The sequence below is a fragment of the Arctopsyche grandis genome, chromosome 13, assembly GCF_051622035.1.
Source record: "Arctopsyche grandis isolate Sample6627 chromosome 13, ASM5162203v2, whole genome shotgun sequence".
NCBI lineage: Eukaryota > Metazoa > Arthropoda > Insecta > Trichoptera > Hydropsychidae > Arctopsyche > Arctopsyche grandis.
The window spans coordinates 10279407-10304534 of record NC_135367.1 but is presented as its reverse complement, the minus strand read 5'-3'; the positions used below and the strand labels follow the sequence as shown (position 1 = coordinate 10304534).

Here is a 25128-nt window from a genome sequence, read left to right as displayed (position 1 = left end):
TAATTTTTTATAAAGTACACACGCAGAAATTTGTAAATTTGCAAAACCCGTAATGGCACCATGGTTAATATGAATTAAAAAAAATATTTAGTGGAAAATTCGACTTTTCCGTACAAACAACAATATGATCAAAATTATTAGTTATCTGTTATATTTTTTAGAATTGCTTGCTATGCATACATATACTAACATTTTGAAGTTCAAACAAGAAAAATTTAAGTTTTACACAAAATCAGAGTTCGTTCGTGGTTAGATTATTTTATTTTTATTTTACTAAACTCAAAGCTCAAGCTCTTCGTCCCATAAAAGATCTTGGAATTCGTATTAATGCAGACATTCCTATGCTTCAACTGTGTATCTACTTATGTATGTACATAGGTACAAAGAAAAAACTGTATGCACAGATACATTTGCACAGATGCATTTTATATATAACTAGTGGTGCTACCCGGCTTCGCTCGGTTCCACTTTTGATGATATCTTTCATTTTAGCACGGCTAAAATAAAAGTAACTTGAAATGGAAATAGATACAGTCTAGTAGTGAGAATGCGGTCGAATCATGAAAAAATCTTCATTTGTTTTTTTTATAAAATTTATTTGAATCAAAAAATATATATTATATAATATAAAAACGGATGTGATGTATGTATGCATGTGGGTATGTGGCAGACGCGTTGACCAGTATGGAGATTTCAAAAAAAAAATTTTTAGAATACCAGGAGTATGTGTTATGCATAGAAGTATGACGCAGCGAAGTAGAGAAGTGGGGGGTAGCGGGGAAGTGAGGATCTAGCGTTGAACGTCTGACATATGCTCCTGATATTGATCGTCGAGCGATAGGTGACGTCAGCTTCAGGTACGCTGCGCGGGAGCGTACACACATACAAACATCCACGAAGACACACACACACATTCATTCATTCATTATTTCTAACGGGTGAACGGCGAATTAATACGCGCCTATAAATTACTTGAAACTATATTTATATATAAGTTTATTTTAATTTGTGTATCAATACCTTTCCGAAGACATCCGTTGAAATCAACGTACACAACACTAGTTAATATTATTTATCGACCGACCACAAACAAACGTCTTTGACCAATCCAGCCAATCAGAAACGAATTACAGACACCGTTTCGGTTTTATATACAAGATTTGTACAAGTCATTGGATAACAGAACAGCAATGGGTTCGACATGTTCTCTGAAGAGCTGTTCAAAGATGCATGCATATACATACATATGTATAATATATATGTATGTACATAGGTTTGGCTTGCTTTTGTTAAGTATCGTTCGCTTTATTAGCACAATTCCGGCGAAATATTATAAATCCTTTGTCAAAAGCTTTCGGACGTACTCGTACATATGTACATATCGTAGCTAGGCAAGTATGTAGCTGCGCATAATACAAGTATATTACCTTTGATAATGATTTCTTGCGGAATAAATCCGCTTCTGAGACAATAAACAAAAGGCGAAGTTGTAGTTTACGCAAATTTAGACAATCCCAACAATACTATCTCCAAAATAAACACTAACCTTCCTCTCCTCCCAACCCCCTATATACGGCAACCATTTTCCTGTCGGCAAACATTCCTGCGGCTGACCCAAAACTTTCGTAACGAAACACGGGTGTGACGTGACTAAGGAGCGTGGATATTATATCAAAGTAGACAAAATTGATATTAGCATTAATAAATAAATCTATTCAAACCGATCACGTGTTTATGTAGGGCTACCATTCGCACCCACTCAGAGAAATGTTATAATAATAGAAGTGGCTTTAGGCGTTAAATTGTTGTCAAGTGACGATTGTTCACAGACAATCCTAAATAATTTAGCATCAGTCGTATTTGATGCTTGGTGGTCGACGTACATATGTCCGATAAAAAACTTCTCTGGTCAAGTGGATCGTTAAAAATTTCACAATGCATTCAAAAACACACAATAACCAACATGGGTTACATTTTTATAAGTAAATTGATAATTTAAGTAACATATTATTTAATCAACATCGTAGTTTGACAGTTTTTAAAAGTGTCGTGGCAATCGCCGGCATTCTAAATAACATATCAGGGGTGGCACCAGAGAAATGTAAAAATTATTTTTCAATAAATGTAAAAAAATTTCTCTAGGTGGCACCGAATACTCAATTACATATATTTATAACCAATTATTTATAATTTTTGAGTAATTTATCTTTATTTATGTGTTTATGTGTATAATGTTTGTATGTACATATATGGATGTATGTATGTATTGTATGTGTATGTGTATATGTATATATATATATATATATGTATATGTATGTTTATGTGAATATATGTGTAGGTGTGTATGTATGTATATGTATATATGTGTATTTTTATATTTATGTATGTATGTATGTGTATTTGTGTATACGTGTAAGTATTTGTGTATATATGGATGGTGTACATACATATATGTTTATATAATTGTCTTTGGCCAGGAAGGCGCATTGGGTTTACCTGTTAGGCCTTCTTGGTGTAAATTAAATAAAAAAATAAATAAAATAAATTTAAGTTTAATTAATATAAACATCGTTAATTTTATATTATACATATTTTTGTTGAAACTATACATTACACGTTAATTAAAGAGTTCCCAAGGACAGACAAATACAAAAAAGTGGATAAAAATAATCCGCCAACTGAGAAAAGAAACGGATTGGCCACCAACCCCCAACACCGCCATATACTCAAATTGTAAATAAATCTTTAATTTCTGCAGTGAATATGTGATGACCCTGATTTTTTCCTTGCGTTTTAGCGTAGTTATGGAGACATACATCGTTATATTGAAACAAATTATTTATTCGTAATGGCGTTTCTATTATTATAACATTTCTCTGTACCCACTCCTTCAATTAAAGTACATACAAGTTCGTGTATTTCCTTCATCTACCATTGCTGAATAATAAACTGATATAAAATATATCAACTGCAGTTCTAATTACATCTAATATATAATTTTGAAAGAGACTTTGTATGCAACTATGAATGTATGTAACTATTGTTGGTTATAATTATTTATTTATTATTATTGTATACTAGTTTTGTAACCGATGCCATATCATCGCATGGATGTTGGCATAGTAAATTATTAAATAAAAAAAATTAAAAGAAATGTGTCGGTTTGATCCGCACGCGGTCTAATTTTTTCAAATACCTTTTAAATGGGTCTACCTCACGGCACCGAAAGTCAAAAGATCGAAAAAGCAAATATCGGAAGGCAAAGATCGAAAATGGAAAGATAAAAAAGGGTGCATGGTAAACGGCAATGTACATATATATTATATATATAATATATATGTACATTGCCGTTTACCATGCACCTATGTGGCATGCGGTGAAATTATCTCTCTTTTTATCATACAGCCTTGTTTAATGTTCGCGCGCAGGATACGGGAGGAAAAGCCTGTTCCTCTTGTATCTTGCTCACGCAAATTAAGTGAGGATGTACGACGGTGGGAGAGAGAACTTTACCGCACGCCACTGATTTACATATATACTAACCGTTTTTCATATGTATATGACTGTCGATACGGTGACGGTCACCCCTTTTAAATATACTTAATTTAATATTTATATTTAATTGTTTAATACCTACCAACATGTAAACAATATAAAACACCGATCGAAAAATTAATTATTTAAAAAAATGTTCAATAGATGGCGGTAAATTCTCTGCCAAGAGGAAACATCGGTAGCAAATAGTATATATAGAAGCTTTTTTCTTTTGTTATTGTATTCGTATATATGTATGTTTTGTCAGTGGTTTAGCTGTGACGTCGACTATTATTGGACGGCGAGAATTATCTCAGACAGACACACAGAATAGCGATATTATACATATATGTATATGATTTATTTTATCATTTGTATTATCTATATATTGCTTATAGAGATAGGATCACACTATTCTCTCTATCGTCTGGAATAAATACTATTCATTTTATATATTTTGTTTTTAAATTGAATTGAATTATATATATTTATTTCATTGAAAATAAATAAAACTACGCTGGAGACGAAATTTTTTCAAATCGCTTTAAATTTAGCTAGAGAGTAAGTTCAATCCAGCCCCAAATTATAAGGACTTTCATATGTACATATGTACATACATACTAAAAGTGGATAGAACGAAGACTGCAAAACGAAACTGAATAATATCCAAGAGGATGTTGTTAAAAATAATGAGCAAAATCACTACACGGAAAAATTATATTTTTCGTTTGTTTATGTATGTACGTACATATATGAAGTTTAAAATATATGGCAACCCTAATCTACAGATACGTAATACATATGTGTAGTGTACAAACACACACACACGCAAGTATACATAATTATAATATTATCACATACAGGAAGATGACACTATTAGATGGGGACGTGTATGGCTTTTGTGAAATGGCAAAAGCTTCTGCTTTGACGATCCATCAAAGACAATTTTCGCGGTCAATTAGGCACACGAGCCGGCCGTTGAGCGATCGAGTGGTCAAAGCACCACCATTGACACCCTACTACCTAAACTATTTTTAATTCGACGCACAAACATCCCCCACGGCCAGTCTCCACCACCCACCCCTTCACTCCAAGCAGATATAATTTAATGTTCATATGCATATGAGGACGCTTAGAGAGTCTTATTTTTAGATTTTATAATAGCCCTTTTGTTCACTGTTCAGTGGTCGCATTAAAAAAGAGGTTCGTTGAAACCTCGCTAAAGCTCTTGCTCTCAGTCTTATAAAGTTAGATGGATGGGTTGGTACTGAGTATTCTATTTTTTGCATCTCCTATAATTCTTTGTCGTAATTTTTATATTTTTTCAAAGAAATTTTCACAGCATAAATACAATGTTAACACTTTATGAGTCGTTCATGCCATATGTGCTACATCAACCGACGGCCAAAAACCGATTACGCAATACAGCGTCTAATTTCATATCTAAGTCATTTTCAATCATTATCCATATATATTTATATGTATGTACATTTCGTCACACGATATAACACTGTTGGCAATTTATCTAATTTATAATAATTATTGCAAATGACCCAATAAGATTGGCATCTCCTGCCTCTCGAAAATTCGTCTAGGCCGAATTTGTTGTTTGCATAGCAAAGCATAAATATGCTCAGGGACAGATCCAAGGAGGGGGAGCGATAGGGGCAATCCTTTCCACCCCCAGGATTTCCAAATTCGCACATTTTCGAAATTATTTGCCTATTTAGCCAAACGCTATATAACAATATGAAACGGTTACTCACATGAACAGAAGTTCGGGAAAACCCTTTATAAAATACGCCCGAAAAAAAAAGCCCGCGTGGCAACCACTGGTATACACACTCAAACTAATTAAGCGCCGATTTTTAAATGTAGATCATTATTAATTATAATTATTTGAGTATTAGAATGAAATTTCCTACTAAAATAAAAATAAAATATTGTTATATTGTTGTATGTACATATATTAAGGTTTTCAACAAATCTCTATTGTCCTATTGTTTTGACAAAATTATTTTATTATCTCTTTTGTCAAATGTGCTCAAAATGTTATCTTTTTTTATTTAGGCGACTTATATTTCGTAATGATTAAATAAGCGTTTATCAAAAATTAAAATCTGATCTAACCAGTATTTATTTTTAATTTATGAGTGTTAACTATATAATTTATGTTACACTATTTTGTAAAACAAACCGCTTCTCAGTAGATTATATTTTTCTAATGGTAAAGTGAAATTAAATGCACCGGCAAAAATGAGATTTGAGATTTCAAGAATTAGTAAAAAAAATTCGTCTGTGGTACTAAATAAAGTACTATTTTTTGAACATAATTTTTATAAATGTGAGTTTGTATTAAATTAAATACCTGATTTTTTTTTAATTTTTAAACCGTTTCGAATTTTTTCTATGAAATTAGATATTTTTTGACAAAACTTTTTCATCTTATTTTTCTTTCAAATATACGTACATACATACATACATATATCCCCCCTCCCCTCTCCAGTTGTTTTTTATCGTATCCTACCTATCACGTCCCATCCGTTAGAAATCACCCCTTTATAAGAATGACATCAAAAAAAAATTTTTTTAATAGAAAACTCAAAATTTTATATACATATGTATGTATATACATAGATAAAAAGTAGCTATTAATAGTGACTACAGAGCATGAAGCCAGGGGGGAGGGGTTTATTCCGACAGCTAAATTATGAAACTGATGCTCGAACACTGGACAAATTATTTATAAATCACCACAAAGGTCACAATACAACGTTATATTTATATAGATAGGACACGAATGAACTGGCAGTTTCAGTGGCGGCTCGTTACGACACAGCTTTATTATACTTATACCCGCCGTTGTGGCTAAACATAGAAAGCAACAAAAGAAATCCGATTTCGGGCACATCAGCGATTCTTGTGATCTCGTAGAAAATACCCTACAAACGAAATGTAATGTAATAGCTATCCATATAGCTGAAAAGCTCTTTCGTTTTGTTCATATTGTTCTAACACCGTGAATGGAGTATTCCCATTCGGTGAAAATTCAGAATCCATCCACATCAGTCAATGTAAAACGACGAGAAGAAACGAATTTGAATCAATTTGTGTCACTAACAACTTTTTTCATATATGTACATACATATGTATGTATGTATGTATGTGTATTTATTTTTCTTGATCGCATACTCAATTTGTATATAAATATGTATGTGTATTTCACCGTATCAAATGTTTTTACTAGTAAATACTATAAAGAGTAGACATTAAATAGTAATTAAAGCAGTTTTCTTTTGAGGCGTTATGGCTATTGCTATAACTTCGTAAACAAACTTTTTTATTGCTCTCTTGCATTCAACACTGTTGTTACGTCAAGGACTGAAGGTCATAAGTAGAGGTAGGATAGTCACAGTGCTATCCATTGTTCGGCAAACCTTTAAGAATGCATTTACAACCTTTGAACAATACACGGCCCCCTCAGGCTCCGGTGACTAGTCATAAGGATGGTACTAGAGATTCTTAGGGATCCCAAGAATGACGTACTGAGGATTCAAAGGGAATCCGAGGGCTGTGGTGTGTAAAGATCGGCGTTCGATAGATGCTTTTCGCACAAAAAATGGTTCACTATTGTCAATTTCATAGAAAAACCATGCTTTTTGCTCTCTTGATTTGAACACTAATAGAGCGGTTTATTGTTATTTAAAAAGCATCCACCAATGTGATGAGGATCTAAATTTCTAAATACTTATCTACTAAGCATCAGACGTGCCAAGGAATTTTAATGGAGAAATAAAAAAGAAGCATTCAAAAATTTTAAAAGGCGTCTTAATGGGAAACGTAAAGGAGGTTTGAGAAAAAATACATTTTAAAAATAAACTGAAACCCTAAATTTGAATAAAATAAAAATTAAAAATTAAAGAAGCCGCCGGTTCCCAACCACCAATATAGAAGTATTATTCCCAACCACCAATGTAGAAGATTGTATTGGGGATACCATAAGATCCCAAAGATTCAGTGCCGGGTTTAGGGGGGGGCTGGATCGGGTGGCACCCGAGGGCGCCGAGTAAGTTATGGTGTCACTTAATGCACCGAAGGCGTTTTAAAATTTAAAATTAGAGCGCCAAAGGCGCTACAAAATTTTAGATCAGAGCGCTTAAGGCGCCTCTACGTTCTAAGTTCAAACATTTGTATTTATTTATTTTTAACTCCACCAGTGTGGTTCGGAAACCTTGTTAACCTACATTTTTCTGCCGGTCCCAAGCCCGGAAAAAGGAGGATGATAACCCATTTTTTAATATTTTTCTAGGAGCGCTTAGAAAAAAATTGTCCGAGGGCGCCAGATGTTGTAAGGCCGACACTGCAAAGATTGTACTGATCCTAAAAATTCTGGGGATCACGCTTAGGATATCTAGTTAACCTAAAAGCATTACTTACTAAGAAACAATAGAGATCCCGAGACATGCCCTCCTCTCATCCAAAAAAAACAAGTTTTTTTTTGTTATTATAAAAGGTGAGTTAAAGGTGGTTATTTAAATAATTTTATAATTCCCTCAATTAAAAATATAACCGTCCCCCCCCCCTACGCCTCTTTTAAAAAATGCCAACTTAACATTGACAAGCGCGCGCGTCGAGCATAATGCAATAAATAACGACTATAACTCGTATGGAGTGTCACATAATTTACGAGCTCTACTCGAAACATTCAAGTGAAATATTAATTTATTATCAATTGTTTGGATCGCGTTAATCGAGGAAAAGGCAGCCTCGTTCGTTAAGGAAAAAATACTCAATTAAAAGTTGCCTCGTTAATTCGACAAAATTTGACAAAGCAATCAAAATCGATATTCTCCTCGTTAAATATATTCGTTACGTTAAACCGTAATTAATGTGATTATCATCGAACCCGTACTTTCATTACATTTTGTATAATTAAGTTTACATGCGTATTTATATAATTTAACAAACGATACAATTCACACGTCGCGTTTACTGTGTGCAAAAAAAAAATAGAATTGAATAAAATGGACGATTGTAAATATGCGACAGTGTTTATGGCCGTACTTCGGCGGTGAAAGCTTTTTCGCGTACCGTTTCAAAACGACCGTTACATAAAAAACAGCTTCGGCAATAATGTATCCCATTTTGAAGCGATTTACACAAATAGACCAAAATTTCAAGAATAAACACCTCGATAATGTATGCTTTTACTTATTTGATAGTATGCGTATATTATCAAACTCGGAAAATGCTATCACATTAAAATTGTGGAGTCGATACATTTTTGGCTAAATCGAATTATTTTCGAACGACTCTACAATTCGTTATTATCTATATATACATATGTATGTACATATGCAGGGCCGCGTCTAACATATGTACAAATGTGTGCAACGGACACAGGCGGCCAAAATATAAAAGCGGCAGAAAAAAAAGAAAGTGGAAAAAATTATATTCCTTAACAAATACGAAACAAGACATCGTACTTGACATACGATATGCATACAAACAAATCCTGAAAGTTCCATTGTAATCGGTTCAATGGTTCAGGAGCCTATTCGAGACAGACAGACAGACAAACATTCAATATTATATATATATATATATATATATATATATATATATATATATATATATATATATATATATATATATATATATACATATATATATATATATATATATATATATATATATATATATATATATATATATATATATATATATACATATATATGTACATATGTATATAGATATGTATACATAATAAAAAACAAATGAATGGTCAAATACTTACGTGTTATTGACTATTCATTTGTTTTAATAAACAAAGTTATAAGTTTATAATAAATTTGTTAAAAAAGAAAACAAACAGATTTAACGAATAATAATTTTATTTATTTGATTTTATTTTATTTTCACACGTTTTTCACTTTTTTATGTAGTCGCTCATTCCTGAAAAAAGTAACATTTTTATATAGATTACCTTTTTGATTTAAAAAATAAATTAAACAGAGTAATTTGTCTGTGAAACTAAAAGGAATGTTTTTAAAAATATTCTACATTCGAGATAGATCACTTTGCTTTAAACTTTCAAACACGTATAAATATAAACGCTACAGTTTGAAAAAGTTAATAAATCACAGTACAATACAAATGTGTAGTAATTTTTATTGCGGAATATTTAATAGTACTTTCGATTAACTTCGTGCACTCAACTTGGGAAAAATATTAGAATTTTGAAACAAATTATTTAAACATGTGAATCACCAACTTTAATTTGGATAGTTCCCATTTAAAATGTACATTTCCCAATTCGGGATAATTAAATTGTATCGTTTTTTTTAATTTAAAAAATAAAAATACACTGGAATTTAATTATTTCAAGCTATACATTTCAAAATGCAAAACCACCCCCTCTTTTTAATTAGTACAACTCGATTTGAAAGAACGTTCACTCCAAATTGAATGTGCAATATATGTAAATATACAACTGCAGATAAACGTATTCAACTTTTCATTTCCATTATAATATTATATGTATATTTGCAGAACGATATTGATTCTCGAAGAAATAAAATTATTGGATTGATATGTATAACTCACGGAATCGTTCCATGGTTCTGGTGCTTTGGTAGGTTTCGTGTTCTTTTTGTTTCGTCTACTTTTGCGATTGGATTTTCTTTGATTTTTCTCGTTTAAATCGTAATCATAGTCATCCTGACCTGTTCCACCTTCGCTCGAATCACCATGGGTACCAGATTGCTTCTGCACTACAATGCATCTGAAATACAACGCGAGTTCTAAGCATGTGACACTTTTTTTAATGAATCGTTATACATAAAATAGATACCTTTTCGTCAATCTATGCGATTGGCTGTTATCGAAGTTGGATTTTATATCCTCGACATTGAACAGTGTGAATCCTGGAATTGTTCTCGTCCTGTTTTTAGAGTGCCATGAACACGCTGCGTGAAGAAGTAGCATGATCATTGTAAGGCAATAGATTGATTTGAAATTGAAAGAACCCATCTTTCTCAAGTTGTGGCGTTGTAGACGTTGTGCAGAAGGCAAAAAATAAGAGTTATTGCCGATCTGTAAAAAAGAAAGGTAAAAGCGGACTTATGGTAAAAAAAAAGGCTTTCGAAGCAATCGATAGTCACAAGAAAGTTGGAGAGGTCAAACGAGGGCGAGGATTAAACCAACTCAAGTTTAAAACCCGAGAAAAAAGAGCAGTAAAAAAGTTCACTTTGCCCGACACGAAAAGCCAATCAATAGAATTGCAGTGTTTTTCAGCGACTATTTGTGAATTTTTGACTTTTTTTTTATTGACGCTCTCGTTTATACGCTATTGCAATCACGCAAATATTTTATTATACATATTTGTATTTCTTTTATCTTTATATTTAAAAAAACGAAGTCGAAGAATGTTTGAAGCACTATTATTAAACACACGTAAGATATAAAAGCAGTCAAATAAAAAAATGGAAAGCATACTTAAAATAAAAGTCAAATGAGTAAGCGCATATAAAATATGTACAAAAACAGTAGTAAACGAATGAAATGAATGGTGCAATGCTTTTATATATGCATTTCCATAACTACTGTTAGGTGTACACATATATTATATTTTATATCAGTCCGATAGCAAATTCACAGTTCCCTTGAAAACAGTAGTAATTATGCATGCAACGCTTAGATCAGAAGTAAGCAACATATGTACATATGTACGACTACAAATTGGTAATTACGGTGAAATTTGAAACAAAAATAAATAAATAATAGATATAAAAACGGACGCGATGCTATGTTTGTATGTGGCGGATTCGTCGACAAGTATGGAGATTTCAAAAAAACAAATTTTAGAATGCCAGAAGTATATGTTGTGCCTAGAGATGTTTAATAAAATAAATACACGCGAATAAGGCGCACAGCCAATCAGCATGAAGTGGTCCACGTGGACTAAAATCTTTGACCAATTAGAGTAACGACGATACAGTCTGACCAATGGGTGCATTTTAAGCATCCGCTATTGTTATGGCGATTTCATTTATTCGCATACATTCAATCGGTGAACGCAATATAACATATGCGTGTGTAATAATAAAAGATGCCTAATAATATGATATGTATATAAAAATGGACGCGATGTATGTTTGTATGTACATATATGTATACATATGTATGTATTATTAATTATTATTATATACCGGTTTCGAATACGATCTCGATATTGATTTCGATTCTTTTTACTAAACTTTTTTTCAGTTCCAGTTCCAGATTCATTTTTCAGTTCCGGATTTCGATTCTTTTTTCAATTCCGGTTCCGGTTTTTCAGTTTCTTCCAGATTTTCAGTTTATTTTAAATTATGTATCAATTTGTTTCCGAAACCATATGTTGAAATTTCAACGGGCACAACACTAGTGTAATATAAAACGCAAAAACCTTCGTACGTGTAACCTTAGAAATACTTTCGCCTACGGCGCATAAAACATTATTTCTACCATGTTTGTTTGTTCGTTCGCTATGCAAATCAAGTTTTTTATTTACATAGATTCACCAAATAACCTATCCTGTGGTACTCCAACTTAAAATACACATAGATGTGGTTTTTGGAAATGGTTAAAATTTTAAGACATGTTTTTTACATTTTTATGTCATGTTTTTACTTTCACCCGCCTACGCAACGCTTGGCAATTGGGCTAGTTTTTCGGAAGCTCTTGAATTGAATTGATTATAATTTTAAATAATTGTATTCTAGTGTCACACCTCTGACAAAGTCAATTATCATTAATATAATATTAGGTCAGCATGGTTTCGGCCGTGAAACAGGCTTGGCATTGGCATAAAGACCTCATATTACAGCTATAATTAATAGTAATGCTTCTCACATTTTGTATTCAGAATCGTAACGCAATGTAGAAATTCAATGGAAATTGTTTATTTTTAAATAGCCTATCAAACTTATTACGCTATCTGTGAAAATAAGCATCCCGGAAAAAATCCCAGTCATAAACTTTATGACTCGAAGCTTTTCGTTTTTCTTTTATGATTATTCGGAAACGGCTTCGATTTAATTTAGCATACCTGATATTGAATTCGCATAAAACTTTTATCTATTGTGTATTAGCAATCATCGTGCGTAGGCAGTGATTGAAAATTTTAGGGTTATTATTATTTCTCCATCTACTATGTATGTAAATTATGATATTCGTTTTATTTGTTTCAATGACTTTAGACCGTTTTATATCATGAAAATATTAAACTGGAGTTTTCTAGCAAAATATTTTATTGGATATGTATAATTTAATATATGTTTGAATGGTGGAAGTCCAATTTTCAGTTTCAAAAACACCATTTCTGTTTGACTTAATTGACAAATTATTATCACTTATTTTAATTTGATATTTCCAGAATCTCGGAAAAGCAGAATAAACGTATTACAGACCACCAGTATTTTTTCAATATTGTTAAAGGAATTTTGAATCGGTTTTTGAGCTCTTTTTCTTATTATGCTGTGGCGACCCCATAGAAGAGGGTGGCAACACCGGTCGCCATGGTTACGGCAGTGGAGCTGTCATTCGACCATTCGGCCCTAACTCGTGGGGGAGGAACTACCCTGTTCCCCCGAGACCCACAGTGGTGACCCCGACGTGATAGACAGCGCGCACCCCCATCCCCCCTATTCTTCCCGACAATCTTGGAAACACGATGTCCGACGGTGAAGCAGACAACGGCGCCGCCGAAGCAAGCGGGGAGAATAATGTGCAGAACAACATGGAGGAAAACGCGGAGAACAGCGACCGCAACCAAAGCACGGTAAATCTTGACTTTTTGGGGGCGCCCGTGCCCCCCTTCCCCCCCTTTTGGGCCGAGAACCCCCAAATATGGTTCGCACAGATGGAGGCGAGCTTCGAAGCCGCCAGAATCACTAGCGAAAACACGCGATACTGTAGAACAATCGCGTGTTTGCCTCGCGAGGTGATGACGGAGATTTGGGACATCCACGTGGCCCCCCCGAAACTCAAGCGATATACCTTCCTGAAGAAGGAAATTTTGGAGAGGTTAGGAGTCGGCCAACGACAGAGACATCGCAGACTCCTCGAACGCGAGGAAATTGGCGACAGGAAGCCATCACAGTTCCTGAGAGACCTCCGGATATTGGCGGCCCAGGAAATGTCGGAGGATCTGCTGAGAACCACGTGGGAGAGCAGGCTGCCAGAGGGACTAAGCTTGCAACTGGCAATGAGCGACGAAACCGATTTGGATAAGCTGGCCAGGAAGGCAGACAGGTGGTACGACAGCAGCCCCCACGTGGCAGCGATGACAGACCGCAGAGAGAAGAGGCGGCAAACCGATGATGAGTATGTGACACGGGGAGAGTTCCAAACATTAAATCAAAAGGTAGATGACCTGACCACGATGATGGGACGGCTACTACAAACGAACGAGACGAATCGGAAAGAATCAAGGCCATCACACTCCCCAGCGAGGAGCCGACGCTGGCAACCACGACAACAGAGTTCTCGAGGCCGCAGGAACACGCCACCGCGCAGGTTTAACCAGGCGGAAAACTTCCAGGGCAGGCGCTAATGGCGGAAAGCAGCCCCAGCCCCACTTCTTGCCGCCTATACGTAACAGACAAGGTCAGTAAACTACGGTTCCTAGTCGACACCGGTTCTGACCTGTGTGTCCTTCCGAAGTCAATATTGCCGGGTCGCAAAATAGCGACATCATACCTTCTATTCGCCGCGAACGGATCTACGATAAAAACGTACGGTTGGAAGGAGGTAGACGTCGACTTGGGACTACGTCGGGTATACAAATGGAGATTTGTAATAGCCGACGTATCAAGGCCTATTATTGGCGCTGATTTCATCAAACATTTTTGTCTTTTGATTGATTTGAAAAATGCGAAACTGATGGATAATCTCACAACTGTTTCTGTGAGGGGCCGAGCAATAGGAACAGCAAAAGTAGAGCAGGTGAAAGCAATTTGTGGCACATCAACATTTCACCATCTACTAACAGAGTTTCCAGAGATAACGCGGCCGACAGGAAATAAAAACAGAACAATGAAACATCATACTGTGCATTATATCAGAACCACTGAAGGACCACCAGCAAGTTGCAAGCCGCGCCGCCTCGCACCGGAGAAGTTGCAGATCGCAAAAGAGACTTTCAAGACCATGTTGAACGAAGGAATCGCTCGACCATCAGACAGTAGTTGGTCATCAGCATTACACCTAGTACCTAAGCACGACGGAGAATGGAGACCATGCGGGGACTACAGAGCGTTGAATGCCCGCACTATACCAGATAGGTATCCAGTACCGCATATAGAAGATTTCGCCAGTACCTTATATGGCAAGAAGTTATTTTCTACAATTGATCTCGTGCGCGCATACCACCAAATCCCTGTACACAATGAAGACATAAAAAAAACAGCTATTTCCACCCCGTTTGGGTTATTTGAATTCCCGTTTATGTCCTTCGGACTCAGAAACGCGGCACAGACCTTCCAGCGGTTTATGGACGAAGTCCTAAGGGGATTGGATTTCTGCTACGTATATATTGACGACGTGCTGGTAGCGTCAGAAAACGAAGAAGAACATATTAACCACTTACGAAAACTTTTTTCACGGTTTCAAGAATATGGCGTTTTAGTCAACACAGCAAAGTGCGTTTTCGGAGCAAAAACTGTAAGATTTCTAGGATACGAGGTGTCAGAAAATGGAACCAAACCCCAAGCAGACAAAGTAGCTGCGGTGAAAAGATTTCCCCGACCAGCTACAATCGAACAATTAAGGCAGTTTTTGGGGATGATAAACTTCTATCGGCGTTTTGTTCCGGGTGCTGCAAAATTGCAGGCGCCCCTCAACGAGTTGCTAAAAGGATCTAAAAAGAAAGACAAGGCAAAGATTGCATGGACCAACGCGTTGGAAGAAGCATTCGGAAAGTGCAAGGATAGCTTATCAGACGCAGCCCTCCTCAGCCACCCAAAACCAGGGGCAGACTTGGCATTGGTGACGGACGCATCAGATGTAGCACTCGGAGCAGTCCTACAGCAGAAGACGCCCGAAGGGTGGGAGCCGTTGGCATTCTTCACAAGGAAATTGTCAGGAACAGAAAGGAGATACAGCACTTACGACCGGGAGTTGTTGGCAATATATAGTGCAGTCCGGCATTTCCGCCATATGGTAGAAGGAAAATTTTTTACTATTTTCACTGACCACAAGCCTATTATATACATGTTCCAACAGAAGCCAGAGAAATGTTCGCCAAGACAGTTTAGGCACATAGACTTTGTAGGCCAGTTCACAACAGATGTTCGACATGTATCGGGAGAAGAAAACGTGGTAGCGGATGCACTGTCAAGAATAGAAGCAATTTCCGGGATGGACTTTCAAGCAATAGCACGAGCGCAGGAGGATGACACAGAACTGTCACAACTGCTACGAGATCCCGACAAGCAGTTTGCCAAGATACCTATTCCAGGCGAAGAGACGACCATCTATTGTGATGTATCTTCAGAAACGCAACGGCCGTACTTGCCAGCGAAATTTAGGAAACAGGCGTTCGAACTAATCCATCAATTGGCGCACCCAGGGGTAAAAGCATCAGCTAAATTAGTGACCCAACGATATTTCTGGACGGGTATGAAGAAGGAATGCAGAAGATGGGCCCAAGAGTGCATATTTTGCCAGAAATCAAAAATAACGAGGCACGTCATTGCACCTGTGGGAGAGTTCCAGCCACCGGAAAATCGATTTGACCACATTCACATAGACATAGTTGGTCCCTTACCACAGTCCGCCGGTTACAAGTACTTATTGACATGCGTTGATAGGTTTACTCGCTGGCCAGAAGCTATCCCTATGGAAGATATCACGGCAGAAACGGTTGCAAAGAAATTCGTCAGTGGTTGGATTGCAAGATTCGGATGCCCCCTACGAATAACTACCGATCAAGGACGACAATTCGAGAGCACTCTATTCAAGGAACTGAATAGGTTGACGGGATCGACACACATAAGGACAACCGCATACCACCCTGCAGCAAATGGGATGGTAGAGAGGTTCCACAGGCAGCTTAAAGCCGCGATCATGTGCCACCAAGACGAAGGGTGGACGGAAGCCCTACCGACAGTGTTACTGGGAATCCGATCGGCATGGAAGGAAGACCTTAATGCCACGTCAGCAGAACTGGTATATGGTCAACCGCTACGGCTACCGGGAGAGTTTCTGGCTCCACAACGAAACGGAGGACCCAACACAGCGGAACTAGCAGAGAGATTGCGGTCCCAAATGGCGAGGTTGAGACCCAGTCCACCGCGGCGCCATGGAACAAGATCAACCTTTATCTTCAAAGACCTGCACACCAGTGATCAGGTGTTCCTGAGACACGATGCTGCCAAGGGTCCGTTACAGCCTCCATACGATGGTCCATACAGGGTGTTGAAGAGGGGACCGAAGTTCTTCACACTGAGAATTAAGGATTCCAATGTCACCGTATCGGTAGACCGCATAAAGCCGGCATACATGGAAAGCAGCGGAGAGCCCCCAGAGAGAGCAGAGAGAGCCCCCCAAGAAAATGCAGAACCACAGCAAGAAACTGGCCGACAAGCAACCACACGGACTGGCAGGAGAGTCCGGTGGCCAGCCCATCTGGACAGCTACATCCCGTAGTTGTCGCGACGGCTACGCAATGTCGCTGGGGAGGGAGTGATGTGGCGACCCCATAGAAGAGGGTGGCAACACCGGTCGCCATGGTTACGGCAGTGGAGCTGTCATTCGACCATTCGGCCCTAACTCGTGGGGGAGGAACTACCCTGTTCCCCCGAGACCCACAATGCTGTACATTAACATTAGAATACTATAATTAGTAACAAAAATAAAATAAAATTGTAAAATAGAAAATGATCAGTAGATCAGTAGCTATTAAAATATATATAAGATGCACTGTGAACATAATTTAGTAATAATAAAAAGCATTTAAAAATCAATAATAATTTTTAAATAATGTCGAAATATTTCTGGAAATGAAGAAAAGTGAACTTATGCCACTTTCAAATATAGCTACATATTGTATACATATGTACTACATACATGTATTGAAGTGTGTATATTATATTTTTCACGAATTCCAAATACACAAATTTGAATCAACATTTCATCTATGTATTATGTAAAATGACTTTTAATCAACTTTTGAAAATTACGAATTTTTTTTTAAATAAGAAAAATCAGTAAATACATAGATATCTAAGAACTTAAACGTTTTTGTGATTTTTGGTATCCAATTTTCATTTCCTAGTTGCATGTGATAACTTTTTTTGCAGAAATAAACATTACACCTTAAGGCAAAATCAATGGTTTGCGCATAATGTATTAAAGTAATTAAATAATTAAAAAAGCAACCTAATATGAGGCTTGTAATAAATTAATTAAATAAAGTAAATTAATTAAAACGTAATGTATGTATAAAAGAAAATGTATAATTTACTTATTAATATTACTAGTTCAACATGTAGTTAGTGACATCTATTGACAAAACTTTTAACCTCTAAATATTATGCTTCCACTTTTGATCAATAGATGTCACCCAATAGAAAATCGTGGAAAATGTTCTAGAATAAATTTGTCCGTTACAAATGTACTATAAAATCTCATTTTGCAGAGGTATTTTATTGAAGAGATAATTCAATAACCTTCAATTGATTAATTTCTATGATATTACCTACAAAAATTACTCGGCGTATGTAATTTGCTTTGACTATGTATAGATGAAATTTTTAAATAAATCATCTATTTAGATTATAGTATTCATAACATTAGGTTCCAGTACAAGCGTTTCTGTTGTAAAATAAACATTTAATTAATCAAGGACAATAATAGTCTATCAAGAAATAGTATGAACACATGAAAATAATAAAAAGCGTATGGAAGTTATAACGTTTAATATGCATCAATCTTACAATGTACGAAAACGATAATAAATACTAGTCGAGACATCGACATGATGTCTACCGTTCATATTGAAATGGCATTAGACATTCACCCGCATGTATACACATACATGCTTGCATGTACATACAACACGTCTAAAATTCAATTGACATCAAAACATCTCATTAATAAATTATAATACAAAAGAGAGTTAAATCGCAAATGTATAATATTTCACATTATTACAGCAATATTGCATCTTGCCCACTGTGAACAAAATTAATATCCAAAATCGAATGTAACACTCGACCGACTCACCGATTTGAGACATCGACAGAGTACGATGTTTACAAAAATATAAAAATCTTATTTGTACTTAAGTTCAGTGTGTGTATGAGATGCAAATACGACTCGAGGGAGTCTAGTTTTTAACAATATAAAATATACATTGGATGTAGTAAATTTGAGAGACGTATTAGACTTCCATCTTCTCGACTTTTTCGACAGCATCTTTGGTCGCACCCGCCAATTTCTCTTGTGTCATTCTAGCTCTCTGGTGTTTTCCTTTCCGATTGCGTCTCTTCTTCTGCTCTGGCTTCTTGACGATGTTGTCTTGGAGAGTCACCAACTGCTCGTCGATCTCTTGCAGCTTTTGCTTTGTCACTTCTTTGCTCACCTGGAAAAGATGTTTTAGTATTCAAATATTCTACTGCATAAGAACGTATACATATACGCTTAGTGCTTATATAAATACCTTTTTGAGACCAGTCTTTACTGGTTTTGTTTTATTCTTGACTTTTAGGTCTTTGGAGCCCACAACCTTGAAGTTCTTCTTGGCTACCCCCCCTTTTTTACCGCTCCTTTTCTTTCCCATTTTTAGAAAATTGATATCAACCTCGCGTGCAAAACGTCCTTCTCGGCTTCACGTGCCGCTGACACTAATTTGTTGGTTATGTTTGGCCGAAACTTTTGGCCTTTGGTCATAATAATGTTCGAGTACGGCTATGAAATCAATAAAACTGCGTAGCTATTTTATAGCGAAGAATTAATCGAATTCAATCTAGAAGAAACACTCAAGTTTTTATCAGTGTGTAGTCATTGACTACTTGGAATTTAAAAAATAAGAACACTAAAATTATTGAGAATATGTTGTATAAAGGTTCGGTGATTACGGTTCACAAAGTCAGTAAAATCTCTATAACGGAACATCTTGCAGCCGAAAAGTCCATCATACTAACGATAACTATCATACAAGAACTTGAGTGTCAAATATTGTGTATTCGCGGTTTTCATGGCAAAAATTGTCTTTGTGACCACCGCAATGTGACGAATAGTCCAATTACCGTATAAATATCCTCGACGATGCCCCTTATTCGTTGCTGATTGATAGCAATATATTATTTTACCGTCAATTGAAGTTGATGTACTGTTTTAGTTCATACATTCCGCTATAAAGAATTTTTGAAGTAGCTCTTTTAATATTTAGTTATATTAATTATTTAGTTTTCAATTACTGACCTTAACACGCAATGTATACACTTTCTAAACGTAATTTTCAGTTTATTATTTTCTTATAGTTTTGATATGTTCGAAATAAATATTCATACGTCGTAAACAAATGTCTTCAATAATGAAAAGAGACAAGTTCCTATAAGTTAACAAGTACATCGAATATATAATTTCGAAAGAGACTTTGTGAGTTTTGGGTCATAGAATCCGTAACGTTATCGAAAAAATTTAATTTTCTCTTATGACGATATCGATATCCGATTTCAATTTCGATCCCGATTCCTTTTTCAGTTCTGGATCAGGATTTCTTTTTCAGTTCTGGATCCAGATCCCTGCTTCAGTTCCAGATTCGGATTGCAGATTCAAATAAATTTAATAAAAAAATAAATGAATACTATTAGATTAGCCATTTTTAGGCGGTTAATATTACAAATAACTAGCGAAGTCGGCTAAAAACACTAGAATAATATAAACAAATTAAGCTGAAGGGTAAAATTTTTTAATCGTATAAAATATCATTTATATTGTGATTTTTCAAATTTTTATTTAAAGAATTTGGTTTTTCTTATGTATTATACACATCTATTTTTCTCCCCTCGCCTGTTTTTTATTTTTTTAATATTGATTTTCAATCATTGAAACTCTTCATTACAAATTAAACATATTAATATAATATTCGAATATAGAATTTTCATTTTTGTTTTCGACTATTCGTTTGAAACTTTCAAGTTATAATAATCCTAATAGAATTAAAAAAAATACTATAGTTTTGCTTTTAAATCTTTCATGGAACTTCAATATCAATTCGATGCTTTCGTTATACCTTTTTTGTACCTAGCTATCGCTTTCCGAAATATTTTTTAATTCATATCGTTGTTTTAGACCTTAAGATTAAAAAAAAAACGGCCCCTTTTTTGCAACTTTTTATTATTTCCTTTCATTACACAAATAATAATAAAATTAAAAAATATATACTGTAATTTTATTTTGACTTCAATTTTTATATTTTATTTATATAAATATCTTCATAGTGCATATTTCCATATGTTGCAAAATATGCAATTTAGATTCACATTTCGGCAATGTTTCTTTAAAATGATTTCTCACATGTTTGATAGGGTTACCTCTCAAATAAAATCACTAGCTGAACCAAAAAATTGCCAAGGGGGGGGGGGGGGGCGATTCAAATTGAAAAAATACAAAAAAAATCTTGCAAAGCCAAAATCAATAATATTATCTGTTAGATAATATAATATTATCTATTCTTTACTTACTTGTAGAAAACATAAAAAAAAGCTGGATCATCCCGGAAGGCGTGCAAAGACGAAAATATTAGTTTTAACAGGTACAAGGTGTTTTTGATCACAATTTTTTTTTTAAATTAATATTAGCACAATTTAATCAATGTTTAATGTCACTAACATGTATTTATTTTTAATACATGTTTATTGTCATTTATGTATTTTTAAGGTGTGATATTCCTCAAAACGTTTTCCTACGCACATAGCCGGTTTTAGTTCACAAGTTTTACAAAAATATAACGTCCTTATTTGGTGTTCTGTTAGAGCACACTCATAACCATGTATTTTTTTTCTTCGTGGCCTATAAGAACGTGTGATTTTCCATCCAACCTTTGTTCTTGATCTAGAGTGTCTTCCTTTTGCATAATCCAACACTCCTCTTTTATTTCCAACCAATTGAAGAATTGGTTTGATACGCAACATTGGTTTTCTTTATACAATATATACGAATTAACTACAGACACTTCCAATCTTCAAAAAAAAAAAAACAACAGTTTTTCTCAAAATGGGTAGGCGGCAGTATCCACAACTATCATAAATTTGGAATAATCCAACAACATGTCTGGTTTTCTAATGATTTCTTCTACTCCGCCTCGAATTATTCTTTTGACAATTTTGCCATCATTAGAAAAAAAAATACTGCCCACTTGTCTTTCCAGGCAAGAAGTAATCGATTTTTTTTACAAATTTGATATTTTCCCGGTGGTATTCTTGTTTGCTTTGTACATGCTCAAAATGCAACGCCTATCGGCGATTTTCAGGCCCATGGACTTAGTTGCAAAACGCCGATCGGCGTTGGTCAGCATTCAAAGGGTTAAATATACTTGACGGCTAATTATTCGACGAAGTTACGTGTATTAAAAGTTACGACACAAATGAAAATTCAAAGAATGGCAACAAAATGACAATCCCTGCAAACTTGGGTAGGTTGAAATTTTTGAATATTTCACAGATAAAAAAGTTCCTTTCAAAAACATTTTAAAAATCTTCAAATTTTCCTTAGTGGCCACCGTAAATATAATCAGACCTCCAACTTCAACCTGGTCTTCACCTTTATGGGTCATACCCAAAAAGAAAGACGCATCAGGACAAGAAAATATAAAGATAGAAATAGATTATCAACAGATAATTAGCATCACAATAGGAGATACATATCTATTTCCAATATTGCAAATAGTCACAAATAGAAGTAGTTTATTTAGGGAACATAACAAACGATAAAGGCGTAATGCCTAACCCTAAATAAGATGCAATGTTTAGTGTCAAGAACGGAAAATTAAAAAAAAAATTTAAACTTTTATGGGATAAGCTAGTTAATACCGCAAATTCATAAAGGACTTGAGTAAGACCATTAAACCATTGTCAACCTTGTTGAAACGACATGTACTTCAAATAAAAATATCTTTCAGTAGACGATTTTAAAAAACCACCTTATTTGTGAGGTTTGACTCCGCTGTGAGACTTCAAATGCCTCAAAAGTAAATATTTTTGAGTGAATGATTTTAAACAAATATCACATTCGAACGGTTTTTCCCGAGTGGATTTTCATATGATTCTTAAGTTTATATCTTTCAATAAATGATTTTAAGCAAATGTCACATTTGAACGGTTTTTCTCCAGAGTGGATTTTCATATGATTCATAAGTTGAGGTTTGACAGTGAATGGTTTTGAGCAAATGTTACATTTGAACAGTTTTTCTCCCGAGTGGATTTTCATATGGTTCATAAGGACGCAGTTGTAAATATATGATTTGAAACAAATGTCACATTTGAACGGTTTTTCTCCTGAGTGGATTTTCATATGTTTCTTAAGTATATTTTTTTGAGTAAATGATTTGAAACAAATGTCACATTTGAATGGTTTATCTCCAGAGTGGATTTTCACATGATTCTTCAGTTTAGATCTGTCAGTGAATGGTTTTAAGCAAATGTCACATTTGAACGGTTTATCTCCAGAGTGGATTTTCGTGTGTGCACTGAGGTTAAATTTGAACATGAATGATTTTAAACAAGTATCACATTTGAACGGTTTTTCTTCTGAGTGACATCGAATATGTCGCATAAGGTTAGATTTTAGAGTAAACGATTTTAAACAAATGTCACATTTATGTGGCTTTAACCCATTATGAACACTCATGTGTACACCGAGGCTTCGTTTTCTATTAAATGCCTTAGAACAAATGTCACATTCATGCAGCTTTATTTGAGTATGAGATATTTTCTGAGTCACAAGATTGTGTTTAGGAGTAAACGATTTGTCTTGGAAATTAATTTTATGGTCCAATTCAGAACGTGTAGAGCACATCTTATCTAAAGCTTTTCGTAATGGTAATTTTTCCGCTGGAATGTCAATTTTATCGTCCAAAGTAATTTGTCCTCCATGTGTCTATAAAATGAACCAAACGTTATAAAATTTAATATATTGGAATCGTTCCAATATAAGGCACTCGTATTCCATTCACTTACCTCTTCATCGTCCGGTGAACTAGTAATGTTGGGTCGTATATTAGAATCTGACTGATCTTCCCATATTAAATCTTCTAGCAAAACTTCCTTCGGCTCGACTTTCAAATACTCGTTTGATCCCACTCTCGACGTTTTATCACTTCGGAAACAAGCATTTCGAAAGCTATTGAGCAATTCCAGATTGTCGACACACGAAAGGCATATCACATCTGGCAGACGATCTCCTTTCCTAACCTGTCAGTGAAAAGGGCATTGATGATTACGAGGATTAACGAATTAACAAAAGCAACTGTTGTTATTAAAAATAGCAAGTGTAACTAACCCGCAGCTGACAGCAGGTCCAAATGCGTTGCACTAGGCGCTGTGGATGAGGATCATCATGGATGGAGACCGAAGACTCTGGTGGAGTAGAGCAGAGGCAAAGTCTGCACTCCATTCTAATATTGCCGTTCACTTGTATATCTATGGGGGGGGTCGTAATTAATTTAATCGTTACATACGTATTTCTCAAAGAAAGAAAAATTGGGCACTGAAACGTCAAAAATATGTCAACATGCTATGTTGATGATAATGCTGTTCGTCTGTGGGCGTGTTGGTGGTTGGCATTTCATGTTGGCCAGCAACATGGATCGGTGGTTGGGCCGTGAGTTGACCTTGATTGAGAATAATTTATTCCGAGTATATTTTCTCTAATGCTGCTGGTCAGACTTGGATATTTGTGACTCCAAGTCGATGTTTTCGTAATAAAGTTTGTTAAATTGGCTAAAAACCCATCCTACCCACGAATGTCACCACTATTTGAGTATGATTTATGTATGTCATAGATGTCTCGTTAATTTAGAGTTTTTCAGTGTCTCGTAATTCAGCGACTTATGTAATAAAAATGCTGCATTGTTTGTAATTGGCCAGGAAGGCGCATTGGGGTTTACCCATAGATGTAGAATAACCTAGATATGCCATTACATACACATTTCGTTGGAGATTTTGTCACCACTAACTGAGGGGTGCGGGGGGTTTAACTAGCGGGGAAGTGGTAAAAAAAAAGGACGGGATTGGTCACACCCAAAAATTAAAAATTGGTCGAATTTTTGGGTGTGACCAATTTTTGGGTGTGCCAGTTTTAGTGTGACGGGTGATCACGTGTGACCGATCTAGAGCGACCGGTTGTCCTGTGGCCGGTCCACATTTGACTAGTAATCACCGAACCAACTAAACCATATTAAGAAAAAAATATTTAGCTATACACACTATATTAAACTACAAATGTATTATATGTTACTATAATAAAACCATCATTAACTATTATTATATTTAAACATTAGTAACAATGATCAATTTTAAAGCTGATACTTTAATATTTAGTTCATTG

The 25128-nt window shown here is 35.3% G+C and overlaps 3 protein-coding genes across 3 annotated transcripts; all 3 read right to left on the bottom strand.

Moving 5' to 3' along the window:
* Positions 1-9460: 9460 nt before the first annotated feature.
* On the bottom strand, positions 9461-11082 carry LOC143921346 (uncharacterized). The gene is made up of 4 exons (XM_077444594.1): positions 11032-11082; positions 10388-10629; positions 10141-10318; positions 9461-9489 (listed from the first exon to the last, which is right to left on the bottom strand). The coding sequence occupies exons 2-4, from the start codon at positions 10564-10566 to the stop codon at positions 9484-9486; spliced, it is 363 nt and encodes a 120-aa protein (XP_077300720.1). The 5' UTR covers positions 10567-10629; positions 11032-11082; the 3' UTR covers positions 9461-9483.
* A 7382-nt stretch (positions 11083-18464) lies between these two features.
* On the bottom strand, positions 18465-19483 carry LOC143920653 (uncharacterized). The gene is made up of 2 exons (XM_077443578.1): positions 19238-19483; positions 18465-19159 (listed from the first exon to the last, which is right to left on the bottom strand). Exons 1-2 carry the CDS (start codon positions 19355-19357, stop codon positions 18959-18961), a joined length of 321 nt encoding a protein of 106 aa, XP_077299704.1. The 5' UTR covers positions 19358-19483; the 3' UTR covers positions 18465-18958.
* A 1887-nt stretch (positions 19484-21370) lies between these two features.
* On the bottom strand, positions 21371-24647 carry LOC143920664 (uncharacterized). Its single transcript, XM_077443590.1, has 3 exons — positions 24082-24647; positions 23760-23993; positions 21371-23679 (listed from the first exon to the last, which is right to left on the bottom strand). Exons 1-3 carry the CDS (start codon positions 24193-24195, stop codon positions 22807-22809), a joined length of 1221 nt encoding a protein of 406 aa, XP_077299716.1. The 5' UTR covers positions 24196-24647; the 3' UTR covers positions 21371-22806.
* Between the last annotated feature and the right edge of the window lie 481 nt (positions 24648-25128).